Here is a 20,137-nt window from a genome sequence, read left to right as displayed (position 1 = left end):
ACACTCCACATTCGTCAACGAATCCCTCGTCGACTGGAAAATGTCAGTCGTCGACGACGAATCCCTCGTCTACTGGAAAATCTCAGTCGTCGACGGGAAAATCTCAGTCGACAGCGAAGCCCTCGTCGACGGGAAAATCTCAGTCGTCGACGAGAATAACACCATCCATAACGCCTTCAGAGGCACCGCAAATTCCGGCAGTTATAGAGGAATTACTGCCTCTTACTCTTGAAGCTCCTGTCATTACAAGCAATATCATTGAGAAGAATACTGTAACTGAACCTCTGGTGCAGCAATTTTCACCTTTGGGGCACATGGCAGAACTTCCGGATATAATTCTTCAGGAAGAATTCTCTGATGCAGAAGTGGTGGAAGAGTCCATCGGTCCCTTACCGAAACAATACAGCCCTCCTTGGCACCCGTCCACGGGAGAATCCGAATATCCTCATGACCAGGTGCTCATGTTATCCGTGCAGAGGATTGTAGAAGAATTTTACAAACGGCAAAGGGAGAAGCAAGTTCCGATTAATCCCATTCCTAGAGAGTCATCCCCGATTCCAGGCACATCGGGTTGCTCTCCTTACAGGAGTAGACCGCAAAAACGGATGAGATCCCCTGCTCGAAGACCGAGGAGCAGCACCCACAGTGCTTCACCTACAAGAGTCCCGTCACCACAGTCATCGCACAGACCGCGATCTCCGGACGTAGATCCCACCATGGCACCGTCCACCATCTCGGTATCAGACTGGCAGGAGGATCCTTTTGGTGAATTTTCGGAACCAGAAGAAGGAGAAATAACTCGGGAGCCAGACGCACACAGTGATTGGGATGACTACGTCGTCGAGAAGCCCAGGAGGAGAGACTCGCCGGGCAAGGCCTCACCACCGGATGATCTCGTTTCTTTCCACACCATAATAGGTAAAGCCGCAGAACTGTTTAAAATTCAGGTTTCTTCGGAGGAAAGGCAATCAGTGCTCTATGAGCACAGGGACAAACGAAGGAGGACAGTGACCACAATTCCCCTCCTCGATACCATCTGGGATTCCGGATCCAAAATCCTATCTAAGCCCTTATCGACTCCGGCATTGGTGTCCAGGCCAGAAAAGAAATATAAAGCTCCGGATTCGGCACCGCTTTGTTTAAGGGGTCATACGAAACCGGACTCAGTTATTACAGTGGCGGCCAGAAAGAAACTCGCCAACCCCTCCTCACCTTTGTCGGCACCACCGGATAAGGACGGACGCAAATTGGAAGCCATGGGCAGGAAAGTTTCATCTTCTGCATCACTTACAATCAGAGCGGGTAATGCACTGGCCATGACCGCACGATTCGATCGCGAGCTTTGGCTCCGCATGTCTAACTTGGCGAAACAATTACCACCGGAGCTCCAGGAGGAGGCAAAATCCATTATCGCGGATGGTGAAGCAACATCGGATCACATGATCGACGCGGCAGTTGATGTGGCCGAATCAGGCTTCAGGCAGATGGCGCACGGTACAGTGCTCAGAAGGCAGGCCTGGATGAAGGCTACTAACTTTAGACCTGAAGTTCAGGCGCAGATTCTGGACATGCCATTTGACGGTCAAGATCTTTTTGGGAAAAAGATAGACGACCATTTGAAAGCAATCAAGACAGACACTGACACAGCCAGAGCCATCAGTTCTTTAAAGGACAAAAGTAAGGACCATCGGTCTTTTCGTCCCTTTAGAGGTTCATCTTCCAAATTCAGGGGATACAGTCGTTCCTCCTCCTATGGTCAGAAAGCACAAGGCGGCATGTACCAAGGCAATAAATATCAGTCATCCAACAGATACGCCCATAGAGGCAGACGTGGCTCCGCCCAAGGGAAGTCGCAAGGCAAGCAGAACTGACGACCGATCTCCCCCCCCCTTCGCCACGCCCCGGTGGGGGGAAGGGTGAGCCAGTTTTTCCAGCGCTGGCGGTCAATTACATCGGACAAATGGGTGTTACAGGTGATCCGAAAGGGTCACACCTTAGAATTTCTGGACCAACCTCCTTCCCTGCCTCCAACATCTCGCAGAGTGCATATGCCAAAACAGGTCATGTCCGAAGTGCAAAAACTGCTCCAGAAGGCAGCAGTAGAACCGGTTCCTTATTCTCAGAGGGGTAAAGGTTTTTACTCCTGATTCTTCCTCGTCAGAAAGAAAAACGGTCAATGGAGACCCATCTTGGACCTGAGGGCGCTCAACAAGTTCATCAAGCGCATAACTTTCAAGATGGTGGCTCTACAAGGGGTGCTACCTTGGTTAAACAAGCACGACTTCTTGGCCACTTTAGACTTGGAGGATGCTTATTTCCACATCCCGATCCATCCAGCACACAGGCAGTTCCTCAGGTTCACAGTGGGAGGGCTCCACTTTCAGTTTCAAGTGCTTCCGTTTGGCCTAAAATCGGCGCCAAGAGTTTTCACGAAATGCCTGGCACCGGTAGCGGCAAGTCTCAGGAGAGTAGGAACGGACGTTTTTCCATACCTGGACGATTGGCTGATAAAGGCAAGTTCAGCTGCAAAGGCTCGTTCGGCATTGTCAAGGACGGTCAACCTCCTAAAAGAGTTAGGTTTCTCCATCAACCAGACGAAGTCCTGCCTCGTCCCCAGCAAGGTAGCTCTCTTCCTGGGAGCCGAGCTAGACTCCAGCATTCCCAGAGTGAGACCATCCACAGAGAGAATAGCAGTGATTCTACGCTTAACTTCGAACTTCCTACAGAAAGAGACAACATCTGTGCGCTCTTACAAATCCCTATTGGGCATGATGTCATCATGCATATTCCTCATACCGAACTGCAGGCTTCACATGAGGCCGGTTCAGGAAGCTCTGGACCACCAATGGAAACAAGCTTTCGGATGCTGGGAAGACATTGTCCAGATTCCATCGACGTTGCACAAGGCACTTCGATGGTGGAACGCTCCGAGGAATCTTCTACAGGGAATGCCGTTTCAAGCACCGACATCGACCCTCCTGCTGCGGACGGACGCTTCCTTATCTGGCTGGGGCGCTCATCTTGCGGACCTCCAAACCAAGGGATCTTGGTCGGCACAAGAGTCCCAACTCCACATCAACGTGTTGGAGCTCAGGTGCGTAAGGTTGGCGCTGAAAGCCTTCCTACCGGTTATAGCTGGTCAAGTTCTTACAGTCCAGACAGACAACACGACCTCCATGCACTATACAAACAAGCAGGGAGGCACGAGGTCTCAGATTCTGTCGCAAGAAGCCCAACAGCTATGGGCATGGGCCTTGCGCTACGGGATACAGATCAGGGCAGAGCACCTTCCAGGAGTGGACAATGTCCTAGCGGACGGATTAAGCAGAGAATACACAGCGTCACACGAGTGGGAGCTGGACGAAAAGGAAACCCAACGGATCTTTGCCTTATGGGGCCATCCGCAGATCGACCTTTTCGCCACCAGGAACAACAAAAAATGCAAGAGATTTGCGTCAAGATACCCCGAGCACCAATCGCTGGGAGACGCGTTCTCAGTGGATTGGTCGGGGAAGCTCCTCTACGCCTTCCCACCCATTCCCCTCATGTCGAGGGTACTTCGCAGGGTGAAAGAACAGGATTGTTCCTTGATTCTTATTGCACCCGATTGGGCATGGCAAGTCTGGTACCCGACGCTGAGACATCTATCCTGCAAAACCCCGATTCGTCTCAGATCACATCAATATCTACTGACACAACAGAACCACAAGGTCCTCCACCACGACCCGAGGAGCCTGTCCCTCAAGGCATGGTTCCTGAGCAGCGTAAACTAATGCACCTAAAGTTACCATCAGAATGCTGGGATATCATCAGGGCCGCTAGAGCCCCGTCCACGCAACTCACCTACACCAGAAAATGGACCAGGTTTTCCAAATGGTGCGAGACCTCTGCAATCGATCCCCTCACGGCCTCGGTTGATCAAATTCTGCCTTACTTGTTGCACCTGGCTAAATCAGGGCTCTCACTGTCCTCTATCAAGGTCCATCTGTCAGCCATAGCGGCCTACACAGTAACCGCGGAGACACAAGCCTTACTCTCCTTACCAGCGATCAAGATCTTCCTGAAAGGACTGATGCGTACTTATCCGCCTACACCTACACCAGTTCCGGACTGGAGCCTCAACACCGTCTTAACGGCCCTCATGCAACCTCCCTTCGAGCCCATACATAGGTGCGATATGAAATTCTTGTCCTGGAAGACATCCTTCCTGGTAGCCATCACATCGGCCAGAAGGATCAGTGAGTTGCAAGCTTTGTCTTCGGAACCTCCATTTACCTTGTTCCAGAAGGACCGCGTCATCTTAAGGCCTCACCCGAAGTTCCTCCCCAAGGTACTTTCGGAGATGTCCTTCACTGAGCGCATTGTGTTACCAACCTTCTTCCAGAATCACGCTTCGGAAGCGGAAAGGACATTACACACTCTAGACGTTTCTAGGGTGTTGAAGTTTTACTTGCAAAGAACCAAGGAGTTCCGCTCCTCAAACCGGCTATTCATTTCCTTCTCTGGCCGTACCAAGGGCCAACATATATCCAAACAAAGTCTGGCACGCTGGGTATCGTCCTGCATCACCCACTGCCATTAGTTGAAAGGCGACCCTTTAACTAGACCGCCGTCTGCTCACTCCACCAGAGGAAGGGCGGCGTCAACAGCATTCCACGCAGGGGTGGCTTTGAAAGACATATGCAGAGCTGCCACGTGGAGCACTCTACATACTTTCGCGAAACACTACTGCCTGACTGAAGATACCAACAAAGAAACTGCAGTTGGACAGGCAGTGCTCCGCCATCTCTTTGTGTAAGGTAGGACCAGCCTCCTTTCCCACCTTTCCCGAAGTATGTAACCGTTGTGTTGCTGCATGGTAAAGGTTTGATCAGAAATATGTTTTTCTGTAATTATGCATATCTGTTTATTATGGTGGCATATTTTAACTGCTTGGTATTCTATTCAAGCATCTGAATCTATGAAAGATCCAATGCTGGAGAAGTCTTAGTTACTTACCTGTAACTGTATTTCTCCAGCATTGGTATCTTTCATAGATTCACATGCGCCCGCCCGCCTCCCCTGAGAGGCTGCTCCTATGCTCGGCATCCATCATACGGTAATCTCTACGGTTCAAAATCTGAAGATGGCTGCCGGGGGCGGAGCTTAAGCCCTGCCACCTCATTGGCTGGGGCCATAAAGGACCAAAGTGAGGTGGAGGGACTACACAATGAAGTGGCTCATAGGCTATAATGGGCTATGTACATGCACTGCTAGGTGGCAGTGTGTATATATATATATATATATATATATATATATTATAAAAAAAAATGTATTATTATTTAATTTATCACCGAGGATTCCCAGTCTGACAACGGGGAATATTCAAGCACCTGAATCTATGAAAGATACCAATGCTGGAGAAATACAGTTACAGGTAAGTAACTAAGACTTCCTTCCAATCAACCTGGGGTCCTGAAAACGACTCCTACCAAGAGGCTGGTGAGACCCACTAGTCTCAAGAAGACCTGCTTTTTTTTTAACAACTTTATTTATTACCAGATACAGCAGATTCATAGCAGTTACACGTTTAAGGCAAGCAATTACAGTACAGTAATTAGACTATAGTAACCCGCCCCCACCCTCCTCCGGCTATCCAGACTCTCGGTCTACCAATGGTCGCTATGGTCTGAGGAAGCGTTTCACCAGCTGTGGTTGGAAGGTCAATGCCGGGAACTGGCTGTGGTAGTCCAGGACAGGGGCCCTGCAGTCCGTAAAGCGGTGTAATGTTCAGTCCCTTGCTGCTGTGACTTTTTCGGCCACCAGGATCTCTCAGACCTTGATCCACCATAGGGGTTTGAGGGGGCCTTCCTGTGTCTTCCATTCCCGGGCCACGGTTATTTTGGCTGCCAGAAGCAGCTGAGTGAGTAATTTGGCAGATCAACCAGCCTTCGGGTAGCTCTCTGGATTTGGTACTCCCAACAGGATCGTCTCTGGGTCCAAAGGAATTTTGCATTGGGTTATGGCTTTAATGAGACGTAGAACCTCCTCCCATAATGTCTGTGCTTTTGGGCATTCCCATCACATATGGAAATAAGTTCCATGGGTGCCAAATTGCCTCCAGCAGTTCGGGTCTATGGATTTATGAAAGCGATGCAGACGCTCCGGCGAAAAATAGCATCAATGAAGGAGTTTTAGGGCGCATTCCTTACTGGTTATGCATCTAGAGGTGGAGTTGATCCTGGTTCAAATGTCTATCCATGTTTGGTCGTCTTTGAGTGTCCTAGGTCAGCTTCCCATCTGGCCATGTATGCTGGTTTGGTCCCAAACATGTCAGCCTGCAGTAGTTTGGATAGTTTGGAAATCAGCCCTTGGCGCGGCCCTCCCTCATTGCATGTTCAAGGGAGGGCAAGTCCCTCGTGGCTGCTTGGCGAACCGCTGGCTGTGAGATCCAGTGCCTAATCTGGGCATAAGTGAACCTCTCTGTTTCTGCCAAATGGAAGTGGCTCTTCAATACTTCAAAGGATAGCGGGGCGCCGTCTTCGAACAGCTGCAATAGGTACTGAAGTCCTCCTTGGGCCCATCTGTTGACATGTGCTGTGTCCATTCCCGGGGAGAAATCTGGGCTCCGGAGGATTGGAGAGATAGGGCCCAGACCCTTGGAGTTTTCGCCTGCACAGGACCCAAGCCCATGTATCCAGAGTAGTTCTGGTAGATGACAGGGTGAGCTGCCCAAGCTACGTGCTGTGCCCGATATGTGTAGCAGAGAGCTCAGCTGAAGGAGGCATCTAGTCTGTTCAATTCGGGTCCATTTTGGGGGGGGGGGGGTTTGTCCGTTCCACACAAGCCGCTATATAGTAGTCTGTGAGGTTGGGTAGCCACATGCCCCCCCCCCTCCCCAACTTGCCTGCTCCGGTCATGACTTTCAATGGGATTCTCGCCCTTCACCCATTCCAGACAAATTTTGATATCTGCTTCTGTAACTGCGTCAGGGGTTGTTTCGGGAGGCGGACGGGTAGGGCCGAGCATAGGTACAGGAATCTGGGCAACAAGTTCATTTTACATGCTGTGATTCTGCCCAACAGAGATATATTTCTTGCTCTTCCTATTTCTTCAGACGTCTCCTAGCTCCTTGAATAGGGGGGGAAAGTTTATTGCTTATAGTTGTTTTGGGTCTGGAACCAGGTGAATTCCGAGGAAGGTTGAGGATGTAGTGCACCATTTCAGTGGGCATGCTACTTTGAGGTACCTCATGGTATCTTCCTGCAGGTGAACGCCCAGCGCCTCTGATTTGTTGTAATTAACCGCAAACTCTGCTACTTATTCAAAGGCTTTCAGTTCTGCTAACGTGGCGGGGAGCTAGGTCAGACAGCTGGCGATGGAGATCATGAAATCCTCTGCGTATAGTGAGATCTTGAACTGTTCTCTGTTTATGTCCAAGCCTGCTATGTTGTCCTTCAGGCAGATTCTTTGTGCCCATATCGAGGGCGAAGATCAGAGGGGAGAGCGGGCAGCCCTGTCTTGTTCCGCAGGAGAGTGAGATCGGGGGAGAGAGCTTCTGGTTCATACTTAGAGAGGACTTCGGGGCTTGGTAGTTGGCTAGTAGCATCTTGCGAAATGGAGGGCCGAATTGAAATGCCTCCAGCCTGAGTCGCATGAAGGTCCAGTCCACTCTGTCAAAGGCTTTTGTGGCATCCAGGGTTAAGACTGCTAACCTTATTGAAGTGGCCTCACAAGATCAGCAAGAATTGAGGGCTCACCTGATGTTCTCTCCTGTGCTCCTACCTCTGATGGACCCCGTCTGATCCGGGTCTATGATAGATGGTAAGATCAATGCTAATCTATTTGCAAGCACCTTAGAGTAGATGTTGGCATCCACGTTAAGCAGGAATATGGGCCTGTATGCCGTGCACTCCCATAGGTCTTTCCCAGGTCTCAAGAGCCTGATCGTGACAGATTCCTGCATTGAGGGGGTTAAAGTCCCTGTGTCGCGGAAGGAGTTGAAGAGGTCTGTCATTGAGCATAGAAGGAGAGATCTGAAAAGCTTGAAGAATTTTGGTGGGTAGCCATCTGGGCCTGGGGCCCTGGGTGTCAAGGTCTTGAGTACTTTCTCAACCTCTTCGGCTGTGATTGGATGTTCCAGAGATGATCTGTCTGCTTCTGATATATGCTGAAGTTTGGAGAGCACAATGCACTGCTACTGCTGCGATTGCAATCTGGGGGAGGCCGTCAGTGTGCTGGCAAGGTGGGCTGTTACTATTTTCTGTTTCTTCCTCGTATAGGGTCGTGCCTCCTGGATCTTTCAGGGCTGTGATAAGGTTTAGTTGTCGGGTTTACGCCAGTTTGTTGACCAGGTACTTGTTGGCCTTATTGCTGTTGGCATAGTAGCATTGTTTCGTCCTGATCAGAGTCTGGGCCGTATTTTCTCCATAATGCACCTCCAGTTTAGTGCAGCCTTAAGAGCTTGGCCGCTTTGGCTGACCATCTCTTCTTGTGGAGTGCCTCCGCTGTTGTAACTTCCCTTTCTAGCTGCTCTCTCACCTCGTTGCGTCTTTTCCTGTATGCCGCTGCTTGGGCGGTAAATTCCCCATCTTATCGCTGTAGAGGTGAGGTCCGGCGGGTTCTCCTTGAAATAGTTGTGAATTGCTTTAGTTATGGCATCTCGGACTGCCATGTCGTGTAGCATTGGTTCATACAGAGCTGTTAGGGAGAATTCTCATCTATGGCTGATTTCCCTCACCTAGTGAGTCCCCCAGCAGCTTTGCTGGACTTTTGGAGTTTATTTTTTTCCACTTGGTAAGAGTGAGAGCTTTTCCCCCACTCTTACCTGTATTTTGCTATGCGTTTCTACCTGTTTTTGTGATTGGGGACTCTGAAGTACACCACTTCAGTAGCTCTCTTCTTTTTGTGTGTCACACAGCACCTTCAGTGCCGTGGCACAGGGTTGTCTTTGAGACTTCCCTCGACTCCATTTCTGAGGCGACTACCGTCCCCCAGAATAGGGTAAAGTTACCATTAACTTTACTTAGTCAATCTACCACAGATCCAGTACACCCCATCTTCCATGGAATACTGGAAAGGGTTAATTTGTGTGGGTGTCTAGGTGGGCTGAATGTGAGGAAGGGGTGTAGTCACCCCCTGCACAGGGTATCCTAAGAAACCCAAGTCGCACTTTGTCATGATTGGCCAGGGTAGTTGTCTGGGCTGGACAACCCCTCTGCTGGGGGATTGACAGCCAGGCTGTGTGAAAGGGGGTTTTTCGCATAAAAGGCAGGTCTCTTGGGCTAGAAGTCAGAGAGTCGCCACTGGAACTACAAGGAACCGAAGAGAAGTGGAGAGAACGACGGCTGCTGTAACTACCCCGTCCTGGTTAAGCCCTGCTGCAGTCCTGAGCTACCTTCCCTTCAACGACTCAGAGGAGATTCAGTCTGGAGTCTTTTTCCCTTGAGCTTGGTGGGGATAACCAGCTCATCTTCCACAGCCAGGGGATCCTCTTCCTTGGTCGAAATCGCTGCACGCTTCTGTAGTGGTCCGGAGAGCCACCTGAAGAGCCTCTCCTGTTTTTAAGGAGCGCCCCTTTTATTCCTCGTCGCTGCTGCCGGCTTCATCCCTGTGTGGTGCAGACCCCCTTCAGACGTCGTCCTTCACAACGAAGCTCCAGGAATCGTGGGTCTGCGGGAAACCAACAGGAACAACTGCCAGGGCACCAGCTTCACCATTTCAACAAGGTACTGTGTTCTACTTGAGGAAACTGGGTGAATCCCTTTTCTTCATTTCCAAGGCTTGCCCTTGTCTTCCCTCCTTCTTATAACTTTTGCTTCCGAACATTGACAATATCGAAGTACTTTTGGCTACGTTTAATCGTGAACTGTTTGACTGTGTGATCTTCGGCAACAGGCCCCGGTGTCATTCGACCCTGGCTCCGGCCCTTTGACTTTTGAACTCCTGTCTGAGTGTTTCTTTATTCTGCCTGCCTAACCAAACTATTGCCTGTGATTTTTGCCTTGAACTCCCTCTGAGTATCTCAGGTGCTAAGTGTGTTTTTGCCCTGGTAACATTTCATGTCACGGATACATGTTTCTTTAGTAGACCGAACTGTCAAAAAGTGATCGCAATAATATTTGCGGTAACGTGTTTTGTTCGTAACACCAGTTCATTCAGCACCTTGAGACTTACTGTACAAAGTGAATTGGTTAGTTGTAGTATATTTAACGTGTGGTTTTTATTTGAGTTTAATAGAAGTGTTGTGTTTATAACTAATGGTTTAAAAATAAATGTACTTATATTTTTTTTACCTGAAACCTTGAGTCAGTGTTTGCTTGAGTCACAGTAAGTGTGGTCCCTTTGTGTAATCTCTGCTACTGCTCATATACTCTTGAGATAAGCCTGGCTGCTCCGCCACTGCTACCACTCTGACATAGTAGTACAGGCTTGTACCAAAGGTAAAACTTGTATTGACACCTGTAGTCTTAATTGTGTGTAGTGGTCCCTAAGGGAACTGCACAGGATTCTCCCTAACAATTCTGACTGTCAGCTGGAGCGTGGTAAGAGAGGACCCTTGTACCTATGTCAACCTCATCCGTGAATGAAAGGAGTTGTGGGCTGGCCAGTATCAAGTCAATCTGTGAAGAAGAGTGGAGGAACTGCAAGAAGAATGAGACGTCTGAGGTTTCTGGGTGGAGAACCCTCAAGTGTCCACGACCCCAAAAGTCTTAAATAGGTGGCAGAGGGTCACTGCGATTCTAAAGTCTCTGGGCGAAGGGGGGGAGGATTTATCTGCCACTGGGTTCGGAACTCCATTAACATCGCCTCCTATGATCACTTGACCTTCGAGGAAAGGAAGTAGTGTTTCCAATTCAGCATAGAAGGTTTCATGTCCATCGTTCGGGGCGTAAACAGCGATTCATGTGTGTAGCTGGTAGAAGAGGTACTGTCTTTTATTGCAATGTATCTACCTTCTGGGCTCCGCTGGACCTCCCGTTCCCTAAATCACCTGTGGACCAGTCTAGTAAAATCAAAAACCATAACCAAATCAAACTAGGCCGGTGGGCCGTGGGCCAGAGTATGTGTTCATTCACTCGGCTGGGGCATATCGTGAGACGCCCGAACGCCGAGAGTGTTCCGACGCGGAGACCAGGTTACTTCATGTTAAGTAATCTTGCTTTAGGAGGCAGGTAGGTTTGTCCCTTTGGGGATTCTTCATCCAATGGTTTCGTTGTGACCTGGGGGTCGAGCCTCATTCTTTATCTGGGGATGGATTCACTGAGTCTTCTTCTGGGGCTGCCGGTTCTCCTCCCGTGATTCCTCCTGCCTCTTCAAGGGAGTGAATTATGCACGTTTGGCCATTGAACGAAAATTGAAGCTCTACTGGGAAGAGCCACCAGTATTTAATTTTTTTGATCCTGGAGAAAGATCGCCAGCGGTCTAAGGGCCCTAGGTCGTTGAAGATGGGCGCAAGGTCCTGAAAGATTTGTATAGAGGCTCCTTGAAACGTTAAGTCCCCTTGTGTTCGATTTGCAAACATGATTTCTTGTTTCGTAGCAAAGAAATGGACCCTGGTGATCACTTTGGGTGCAACCGTTAAAGTTGACCCTCTACGGACTCGAAGTCTATTGGTGCGATCCAGCAGGAGTAGTGATTTGTCGCAGTCGAGAAGGAGGGTTAGCGAGAGACTGCTAATGTAAGCCGGCAGGGCCCGATCTGATATCGAGGCAGGGTCACCTCTGATGCGAATGTTATTCCTGCGGGCCCTATTTTCCAAATCCTCCTGATTTCGTTGCATGCTCTCGTTGCTCTCCTCCAGGGTTTGGATTTTCCGCTGCAGGTCTGCAATTTGCGTTGTGTGCTCCAGGATCTGGTCCTCTGTTTCACCGTCCCTATGTTCCACTTCCGCTTGCCTAGTCCCTCTATCTTGGCTGACACCTCTGTCACGCAATTACGAAATTCCGTCTTAATATCCGCCAAGAGGGCTTGAATATCATCTTTCTTGGTCCATAGGCCCTGGGATCTCTCGGGCGACGCGGCAAGGGTATCAACTGGATCAGTTTTCGTAGGCTTCTTCTGAAGGTGCAGCATGCTGGCAATGTCTTCAGATTTCGTGGTTTTATGCTTGGCCATCGCGATGCAAGGCCGGGAGTCAGATGGGGCGGGCGATAGTTTGGATGGCTCAGAGTCTCTGGTTTGTGTCCCGTTGTGTTGGTAGGGTTTCGGGGCAACCTGGGCTATGCAGTGGCTTCGTTCGGCTCCCAGACTGTGTGCCTCTGGGCAGCTAGGGAGTGGCCAAGGGGGTATGGGGCCAAGCGTTCCCCAGTCGGGCTGCTCCAAGGATGCTGTGCAGGCCGCACCCTATTATACGCTGAGATTGGAGGAGAGTTTTGGTTGACGATGTCTCCCAGCTGCCCTTTTAGAGAGAGCTTCACTGTGTGTGGGGCTTCCACTGGCTCCTATTGTTGCATGGGCCTGTGCTCTGTCGTGTGGACCCTAGGTTCTGGGTGGCTGTAGTGTAGACGGAGGTCATATGTGGCCGGATTATGGAAGGGTTTTCTAATGACGGACCGCCTGGACTTCAGCGGCCCCATATGATGAGCCTGCTCGGTCCAGTGCTTGAGCCACCTTCCATTGTATGCTAGGCATGAGGGACAGCCTTATGTGTAGGACCTTTGTCCGCTTCCATTGTAGCTAGGGCCTTGCCGCTCCACCAAGCGTGTTATTCAGAGCTACCTGCACTCCCCAAGCGTGCTGAGGGGTTTGGGGGGGGGTATCGGCTGCAGCTTCGATTTCCCTCTTGTCTCAGTGTCTCCGGCCTCCCACTTTCTTTCCCTACCCACCCCCTCCCGCCCCTTAGTCCTTGGTGTTGATTGCTGCTTTCCCCACTGTAGTTAGTTGGTGATGGAAGCTAATAGAGAGGGGGAGGGACCCCTTTCACTGTGGGGGCCCCTGTATACCCCCAATGCTAGGGACGTCCTTGGCAGGTAATGGGGGGGCCCTTATAGTTAGCCTGGGCTGATTGGATGTGTTGAACCAATCAGCCCCTTCTCCCCCAATGCTTTGGCTGAAGCTCTGTATGCTTTGGGAGGCGGGCCAGTGTCTTTGAAACCGCTATTGCGCTCCTACCTTCTGGTGGTGCCATGGAGTGGCTGCAAGTGTTGTTGGAGGGAGAGAGCCCTCTCTCTCTCCCCTTCAGCCTCGATTAGGTATGCGGTAGTGTTGGGATGGGGGGAGCCCCCACCCAGTGATGTTTGGGCCTCCTCCTTCCTGGTGTCCGCTCCGGTTCTGGGCTGGGCTGCGTGTGATGTGTGTTTTACTTTCCCTCACCGGCACCACCCTTGGACTTCCCGGCGCCGCCAAAGCTGGTCGGGTACTACTCCTCCTCCTCCCGAGCCCCAGCAGCGGAGCTCCGCTTTCAGGGCCCTGTCGTCCAGTGCTGAAGGGATGCTTCGGGCAGTTGCGGCATGGCTAGGCTGTCTGTCCGTCACCGGGATAGCTTAGAGTCGGGCTACATTGGTGGAGCAGACGGCTCCCTCACCATCTTCTCTGTCTGAAGTCAGGCCACTGCTATTTTGAGCTCAGTGAGTTGCACCAGTGCCACACTTAGTTTTAAAAATCTGCGGCTGTCTCCTTCTGATTAATCCTGTAAACCTGATTAGCTCGGCCAGCGAGGGTTCAGCAGGCTGTCGGGTGTCTCTGTGCCAGTTTCAAGCTTTCATTATATGAGCATAGCAGCTTACATTTGGGCGTCCCACGGATCTCTCTAAAGAGGCAACCACATTGCCGGCGTTTCAAGCCACGCCCTCGAAGACCTGCTTTTTGAGCCATCCTACGCCGTGCTGTGACCTTGCTGGGCTGCAGAACTGCAATACCTATGGGCCTCGGGCCATAGTGTGGTGTATGGTCTTCCGATGTCCGGATCCATCCAAAACTTTGGTGGCCTCCTTCTGGCTTTCCAGAGACATGATTCGAATCCCTGAAGTGCCCTCACCAGAGTGCAGGACTGAGAGAGTGAAGATAATCCGACTCGGTATATTCGTTCTTCATCTGGTTGCTGTAAAAAGGTCCAAATCCACAGAGCTGCGAGAATCTGTGAAGTATCCATTGCTGGAAGCCTCCTCCAACGACTGCTGCTGAAAGTTACCATCCAGTGTCCAGTTATTTTGTCTCCATGCCAAGAATCCAGGGACCAGGCCCTGTGCTGCTGCATCCTGAAAGCATTCACTCGGAAGCTCTTCTTTTCTCCCAAGGCCCTATGTTTAAGTCTGGTGTACATCCTGTGAGACTGAGTGGGCGATTTGTGTGGTTGGAAGTTTGCCCATACCACTTGCCCAGGCCTAATGCTGGAACACATATAGGGAGCCTTCTCGGAGGTTTCTGAACAATTCAGCTAACTCTGAAAGTGAATACTTGTTGAAGAAGATCTCCTGCAATTGAAACCTATCTCAACCTGCCAACAGTTGGCAAGTGTAAAAGTACTTACTTGCTGAAAGAATTAGTGTGGTAACTGTGTCTCTGTGAAAGAAAAAGTTACAAAGTGTCCTTAAGTAATACTTAACTTGGAGTTGCATTGTGCCCTCTAAAAAGTATATCATTTTCTTTACTTTATTTGAATGGTGCCCACCCCCACCCCCACTTCTGAAAAGTAAGAAGTGTTGGTACTGTTTTATTATTTCTTAGCTGAATGAGTGTAAAAGCTTATCAACAGGGATTACTTGCCTTGAATAACCTTGTCCTCCTTAAAGTGTATCATTGGGTGTTGCTTTCTCTGGTCTGCCTAATACAGATCTAAAACAGTCTTTGAGTTAAAGTGTGTCTTATGAGTTGCTTGTAGCTCCTCTTAAAAGTAAATAGCCCTTACCTTGATTAGCTGCTGCTCTTCTAAACGTGTACCTCTGGGTTGTGTTTCCCTGAATTGCTATGGCGCTATTCTAAAATTCGTTATTATCACTGTATAATAGTTGGACTTTAGAAAAACTGTTCCAGAACGGGTGTGTTTTTTCTGAGAATTTTTCAAAACAGCCTCCCTTCAACTTGCCCGACACAGCCACACTTTTACAAGTTGAAGCAATTTGAGTTGATTTTTTTATTTCCTTTATAGGTTCCACATCGAACTCCCATTTCCCAACCTTACTGGAACTATTGTTTTTGGTAGTTTTCTCTAATTTCTTTGACAATTCAGGTTTTGTACAGTTGTGGTTACCTAACGTGTGCTTTACTTTGTTTCAGGCAGAGATATTTGGCAAAGTCCTTCAGAGTGATGAATATGAGGAAGTGGAAGACAAAACTGTGATGGCCATGGGGATCCTACATACCATAGATACCATCCTAAGTGTTGTAGAAGACCACAAAGAGGTCTGTTTTTGTTCTATTGAATCATTTGTCTTTTTCGGGTTGTGTGTTATGGATTGATATTTGTAATCATTATGCTGTACTGGGAACACAATGCAGTTAATAGAAGACGGGTTTATACAAATGCTGTGTTTTTGATCATAAAGGGGCTAAAGATTTTATGATTTTATATTGATAAAATGCTTTTCTGTTGTTAACCTGTCAATAGATTTGGCTGCATCAAACTGGAAGAGTTACCAAAATAATGGTGCACCCCCTGTGGACACCTAGAATTGTTTTCCATAGACCTTTTGTGCTTGTTGTATTCTTTCTTATTAAGAGTATGCAGCACTTAAATACAATTAAAATAATTTGGTTTTCAAAATATAAATTCCAATGGGTATTCATCTTCTTCGAACTTGTGATGGATTGCTTCCTGCAACAGATTTCCTCATCTATGATATCTAGCTCTCATCGCAGCTGCTCTTTGGAAATATTGCCATCGCCAGGGGGCACAGCACAGTTCTGCATCGGCTGTATCTGATGCCTCTGCCCTCCCCGCATCATACATGACATTGAGGCCAGTATATTTTGAGGCTTAGCACCCTGCGACCTTAGTTCATTTTGTCCACTAACCTTTCTTGCTTCAGACACATTGCTTTGTTGTGAGTATTCACCTATTTCATTTTGCGCCATTCCGAATCTGATGAAGGGCTTGGGTTTTTAACCCTGATCAACTGCGGGTGTCAAATGTCCGTCTTTGACCTTCACAGGATCTTCCTGTACTGTCTTGGGAATGGACATGACACGCAGGAATGCAAGTTATGCCTGTCGATGTACCCTAAGGTACTTCAAGAGCGAGCTGTAAAACATTGCCTTATTCCACAAGGAAATTTGACAGATGGGCCGCCAGGTGGTCACTGGTCCGCAAGGACAAGAAGCACTGCAAGACTGCTGGTTCACCCATCGGTTTTTCGAAATGCCAGCCTTCTACCTCCATGAGTAAGAGAAGTCACTGCTCCAGGGAGTCCCAACCAATCCCCCGCACCACAGAAATGGGAATCCTTTTGGCTACACATTCTTGATAGCTTCTGTTAGGCAAGATCCCCCTTCTCTCTGCCCTTGTGACATTTTAGTCAGATCTGGCCAGTGGCAGTGGAAGTGTTCTACCAACTATTGTGTATTTTGTATAGCCTCAGTGGTGCACACTAGGGGCACCCAAGTACCAACTTGGGGCCTCACTTCTTTTTAGCCATTACTAACGTGGTTATTCTTTTTTTAGCCCTTCTACCATTCTGGGAGGGGGAGGTCTGTGTGGGTTTTGCCTTTGGTGGCCACCAGTAGGTATCCCCGTCTAGGCTCCACAGTGTATGGGCAGGCAGGAAGTAGGGGAGGAGTTATCCACCCCCCTGTACTTTGTCTTTGAGTGCCCAAATAGGTCCAGCTCCCACAGGGGATCTGGCTGTCCTGATTGGACAGCCAAATGCCCCTTTCTGTAAAATGCTGAGAGAGACTGCAGAGGAGTGTCTGCTGGAACTGTACACAAGATGAGGCTTCTGCAGTGTAAAGCAAGTCAACCACAGGAAACAGAAGTAAAGGAAGACGATCAGAGACGCCTGCAGACCCTTTGCAAGACCGTGAAGCAACCACTGCTGTCCTGACCCTGTATTCTAAGTGACAGAGGAGCTCCGAAGAGGACTCTTTCCCTTTGGCTGGTGGAAACAACCAGTCCCAAGACAAACTTTGAAACAGGCCATCTCCCAAGGTCCTAGGAGCTTCCAGAGCTGCAGAACCCCAATACCAGGAGACCTGCTGCCCATTTCGAGTGCATCATCATGGAAAGGCCAAATCCATCCAAATTTTTGCTGAACCCATAAGGGCACTGCAGAGATCAGATCCAACTCACCCAGGCCCCCTCACCAGAGTGTGGGACTGCAGGAAGTAGAGAAGATTGACCAGGCAGTCTGTGTCCTTTATTGGTGCTGCTGAAAAGGTGCCAAAACCGCAGAGTGAACCAAGAAGTTGCTGAAAGTCATGTCACAGGTCCTCACTCGAGACTGCTTCTGGAAGACACAGTCCATTGTCCCAGAGGTCGGGTCCAGAGCTGCCACATCGCATAGAAACCAACACAAACACTTTCTTCAAACCAAAGGTACTGTGATGAAAAAGGTATTGCTTACCTGATTCCAAGAAGTCGCTCCAGAGCGTTGGAGTGCACATAGAGGTGTCCAGGGCAATCCCCTCTTACCTCAGACCCGAGCCGCTGCTTGTGTCCCCTTCTTGAGTCCGTTTTTAGGTCTCCTTTGTTAGTTGCTAACTTGATGCTTCAGTAACTTTAGAGACTGGAAGAATTCCGCAGGAACTCTTCATTATTCAGTGTTTTTCAAGACTTCAAGCCCTCACTGAAATGCCTGTAGCTAGGGTTATATGATATGATATGATAGGTTATTTATAACGCACTTAATACCCAGAGGTTTCTAAGCGCGGACCCGGGGTCCGAACCTTTGTTGCTCTGTGTTGTTTTGCTTCAAAGGCGAGCATGTTGCGTTTTTGGAGTTAAAAGACCTACCAGGCGAAGAAACTGTCTCCAGAACCTTGAACTAAGCTCATGTTGCACTAACCACTTATTTTCCTTCCTTTAAGTGACTTTTCTATATGTGTTTGCTGAGTAAATGCATTTTGAGGGGATTGGGTCCTCCGACGTATTCCATATCTTTGACAGTAATCACCACATCTGTGCTGCTTCGGAAAATTTCCTGCATCCTGCGTCGATGCACCGTCCCCGAGGACCTCCTCCGACGGCCAACGTCACCTGATGTGATAAGTAGGACGCACGATGCCCGTAGCCTCAGTTCTGTTTTTTCCGCGAACGTGTTCGCTTCGTGAATCTCGGTACGCCTCGACTCTTTGGAGTTTCTGTTGTATTCTTCTTGGTTCTTTGAACCTGTTCGGTTTTTGTGAAAAGCCTGTTATTGATGATGTCTACCTCATCTTCAACCCCGCGTCCGGGCTTCAAGAAATGCGGGGACTGTGGGTCCAAGATGTCGGTAACAGACTCGCACAACGCCTGCCTCTGGTGCCTCAGGGAGGCCCATGACACGGATGACTGTGTCGACTGTCAGTCGCTCACGGCCAAGCCTTGCGGGAGCGCAAGAAGAAGTTGTCGGTAGGTAGGGTGTCTAATCCCCGGAAGTCGAGGTCTGCGGGGCTTTCGACGGATGATTCGAGAGGCGACTCTCCGTGTCATCGTCGGAGGTCCAGTGGGTCTCCTTGCAGGAGTCGGTCTCACCACTCCTCTGCCTTTTCGAGGCATTCCCGGAAGCACCGGCATCGGTCGCCTTACCCGTCCTCTTCCGAGGACTCCGCCCGTCGGCGGGTCGCTTATCCCACCATGCAAGCGACACCGGAGGAATGGGCTTCCTTCGGGAAGAAGATGTTAGCGATTCTCGAATCGCAGGGCATCGGTCCGTCCGCGCCTCCAAGTGGGGTCGGTCGTGATAGGTCGAGAGACACCGCTCGCACGCCTTCGGGCTCGGGTGATCGGCACGGTTCGCGGGAGAGGTCCCACTTGGACAAGGGTAACTGTTCTCGCCATGCCCGTTCCAAGTCCCGGTCCTCGACGCGCTTGAGACCGCGTGATCCTGTACAGTCTTTGAGGAAGACGTCGACGCCTGTGGCGCAGAGGTCGTCGACGACCTCTCTCGAGGCTCTCCTCCGAGGGGTTCGTCGACGCTTTTGGCGCCTAGGTCATCGAAGGACATGTAAGGATATTTGGCGTGCTGGCTTCGAGGCCTGTGTCGACGCCGCCGATGCTGGCAGCGCTGCAGCTGACGTTGACACCGATTTTCTCGACGCCGACTCTTTCGGCGCTCTTGACGCCGTTCGAGGCGGTGGTGTCAGAGGGGCCCTGTGGTATGGAGGTAGCCCCTAGAAAGGCTCTGGCTAAGGTCAGGCATAGCTTTGGTCCCCAGGTGTCTTCCTCTCACCGCCTGGAGTACATTTCAGAGGCTGATGAGGGCTCTGATGAGGGCTTGGTTCCGGTTACGGTGCCAGGTGAGCTTCTCTCGGGCCATAGCCAATTTGATGACCTGAGGCAGTCACTGCATGATGCCAGTGGACTGGACACCTCTCCGGAGGTGGAGTTTTGTAGGCCTGAGCCTGGCACTCATGCCGATTCTTCGTACCGGCGCCTTATGTCTCGGGTCACCGAGTACTTGGGATGGTCGGCTCCCCCAGGGGAGTTTGTTAAGGATGATCTCACGGACATCCTCGATCTTGGCCCCCCATTGACCCGGTACTGCCGTTTCATATGGCTCTGCAGAGAAGGGTGGCGGCGGCTTGGACTGCTCTGGAGAGTCTCCCGGCAGTGGGCAAGTCTTTGTCGTGAAAATAACGCCCAGCCAGTAGCGACCCCTGCTACTTGTCCAGGCACCCCACTCCGGAGAGTTTAGTGGTGCAGGCGGCTATAGCCCCGGCAAAGCAGGCGTTGTATCCTACCATCCCTCCGGATAGGGACGACAAACGTTTTGATGGCTGGGCGAGGAAAGTGTTTTCTTCAGGGAGTATGGCGCTTCAGGCGGCCAACTCAGTATGTGCCTTGTCTCGTTTCACACACACTCTGTGGAACTGTGTTGCATTAGCGGCTGAACATATTCCCGAAGGGGTCGGTTTCCTTGCTATGGTTCAGGATGGCAAGCGTGCCATGTGTGAGGCCGTTCAATCGGGTTTGGACATGGCAGATTGTGTCAGCCGGTCCATGGCGGCGAGCACCGTAATACGCAGGTTTGCGTGGTTGCGGAAGTCGGGGGTTCGCTCCTGATGTGCAGTCCCGGCTCCTCAA

General features: G+C 50.2%; 1 protein-coding gene across 2 annotated transcripts in view; it reads left to right on the top strand.

Annotated features, from left to right (window-relative positions):
* IPO8 (importin 8) overlaps window positions 1-20,137 on the top strand; it is a 2,228,954-nt gene that overhangs the window by 1,346,684 nt on the left and 862,133 nt on the right. For both annotated transcript variants that reach the window (XM_069628533.1, XM_069628532.1), the window contains one exon: window positions 15,196-15,321. In XM_069628533.1, coding sequence (XP_069484634.1) covers window positions 15,196-15,321 — 126 coding nt within the window. The remainder of the gene's footprint in view (window positions 1-15,195; window positions 15,322-20,137) is intronic.

The sequence above is a fragment of the Ambystoma mexicanum genome, chromosome 12, assembly GCF_040938575.1.
Source record: "Ambystoma mexicanum isolate Mex_15411 chromosome 12, UKY_AmexF1_1, whole genome shotgun sequence".
In the NCBI taxonomy this organism is placed as follows: Eukaryota; Metazoa; Chordata; class Amphibia; order Caudata; family Ambystomatidae; genus Ambystoma; species Ambystoma mexicanum.
This window is presented reverse-complemented; position numbering and strand designations above follow the sequence as displayed.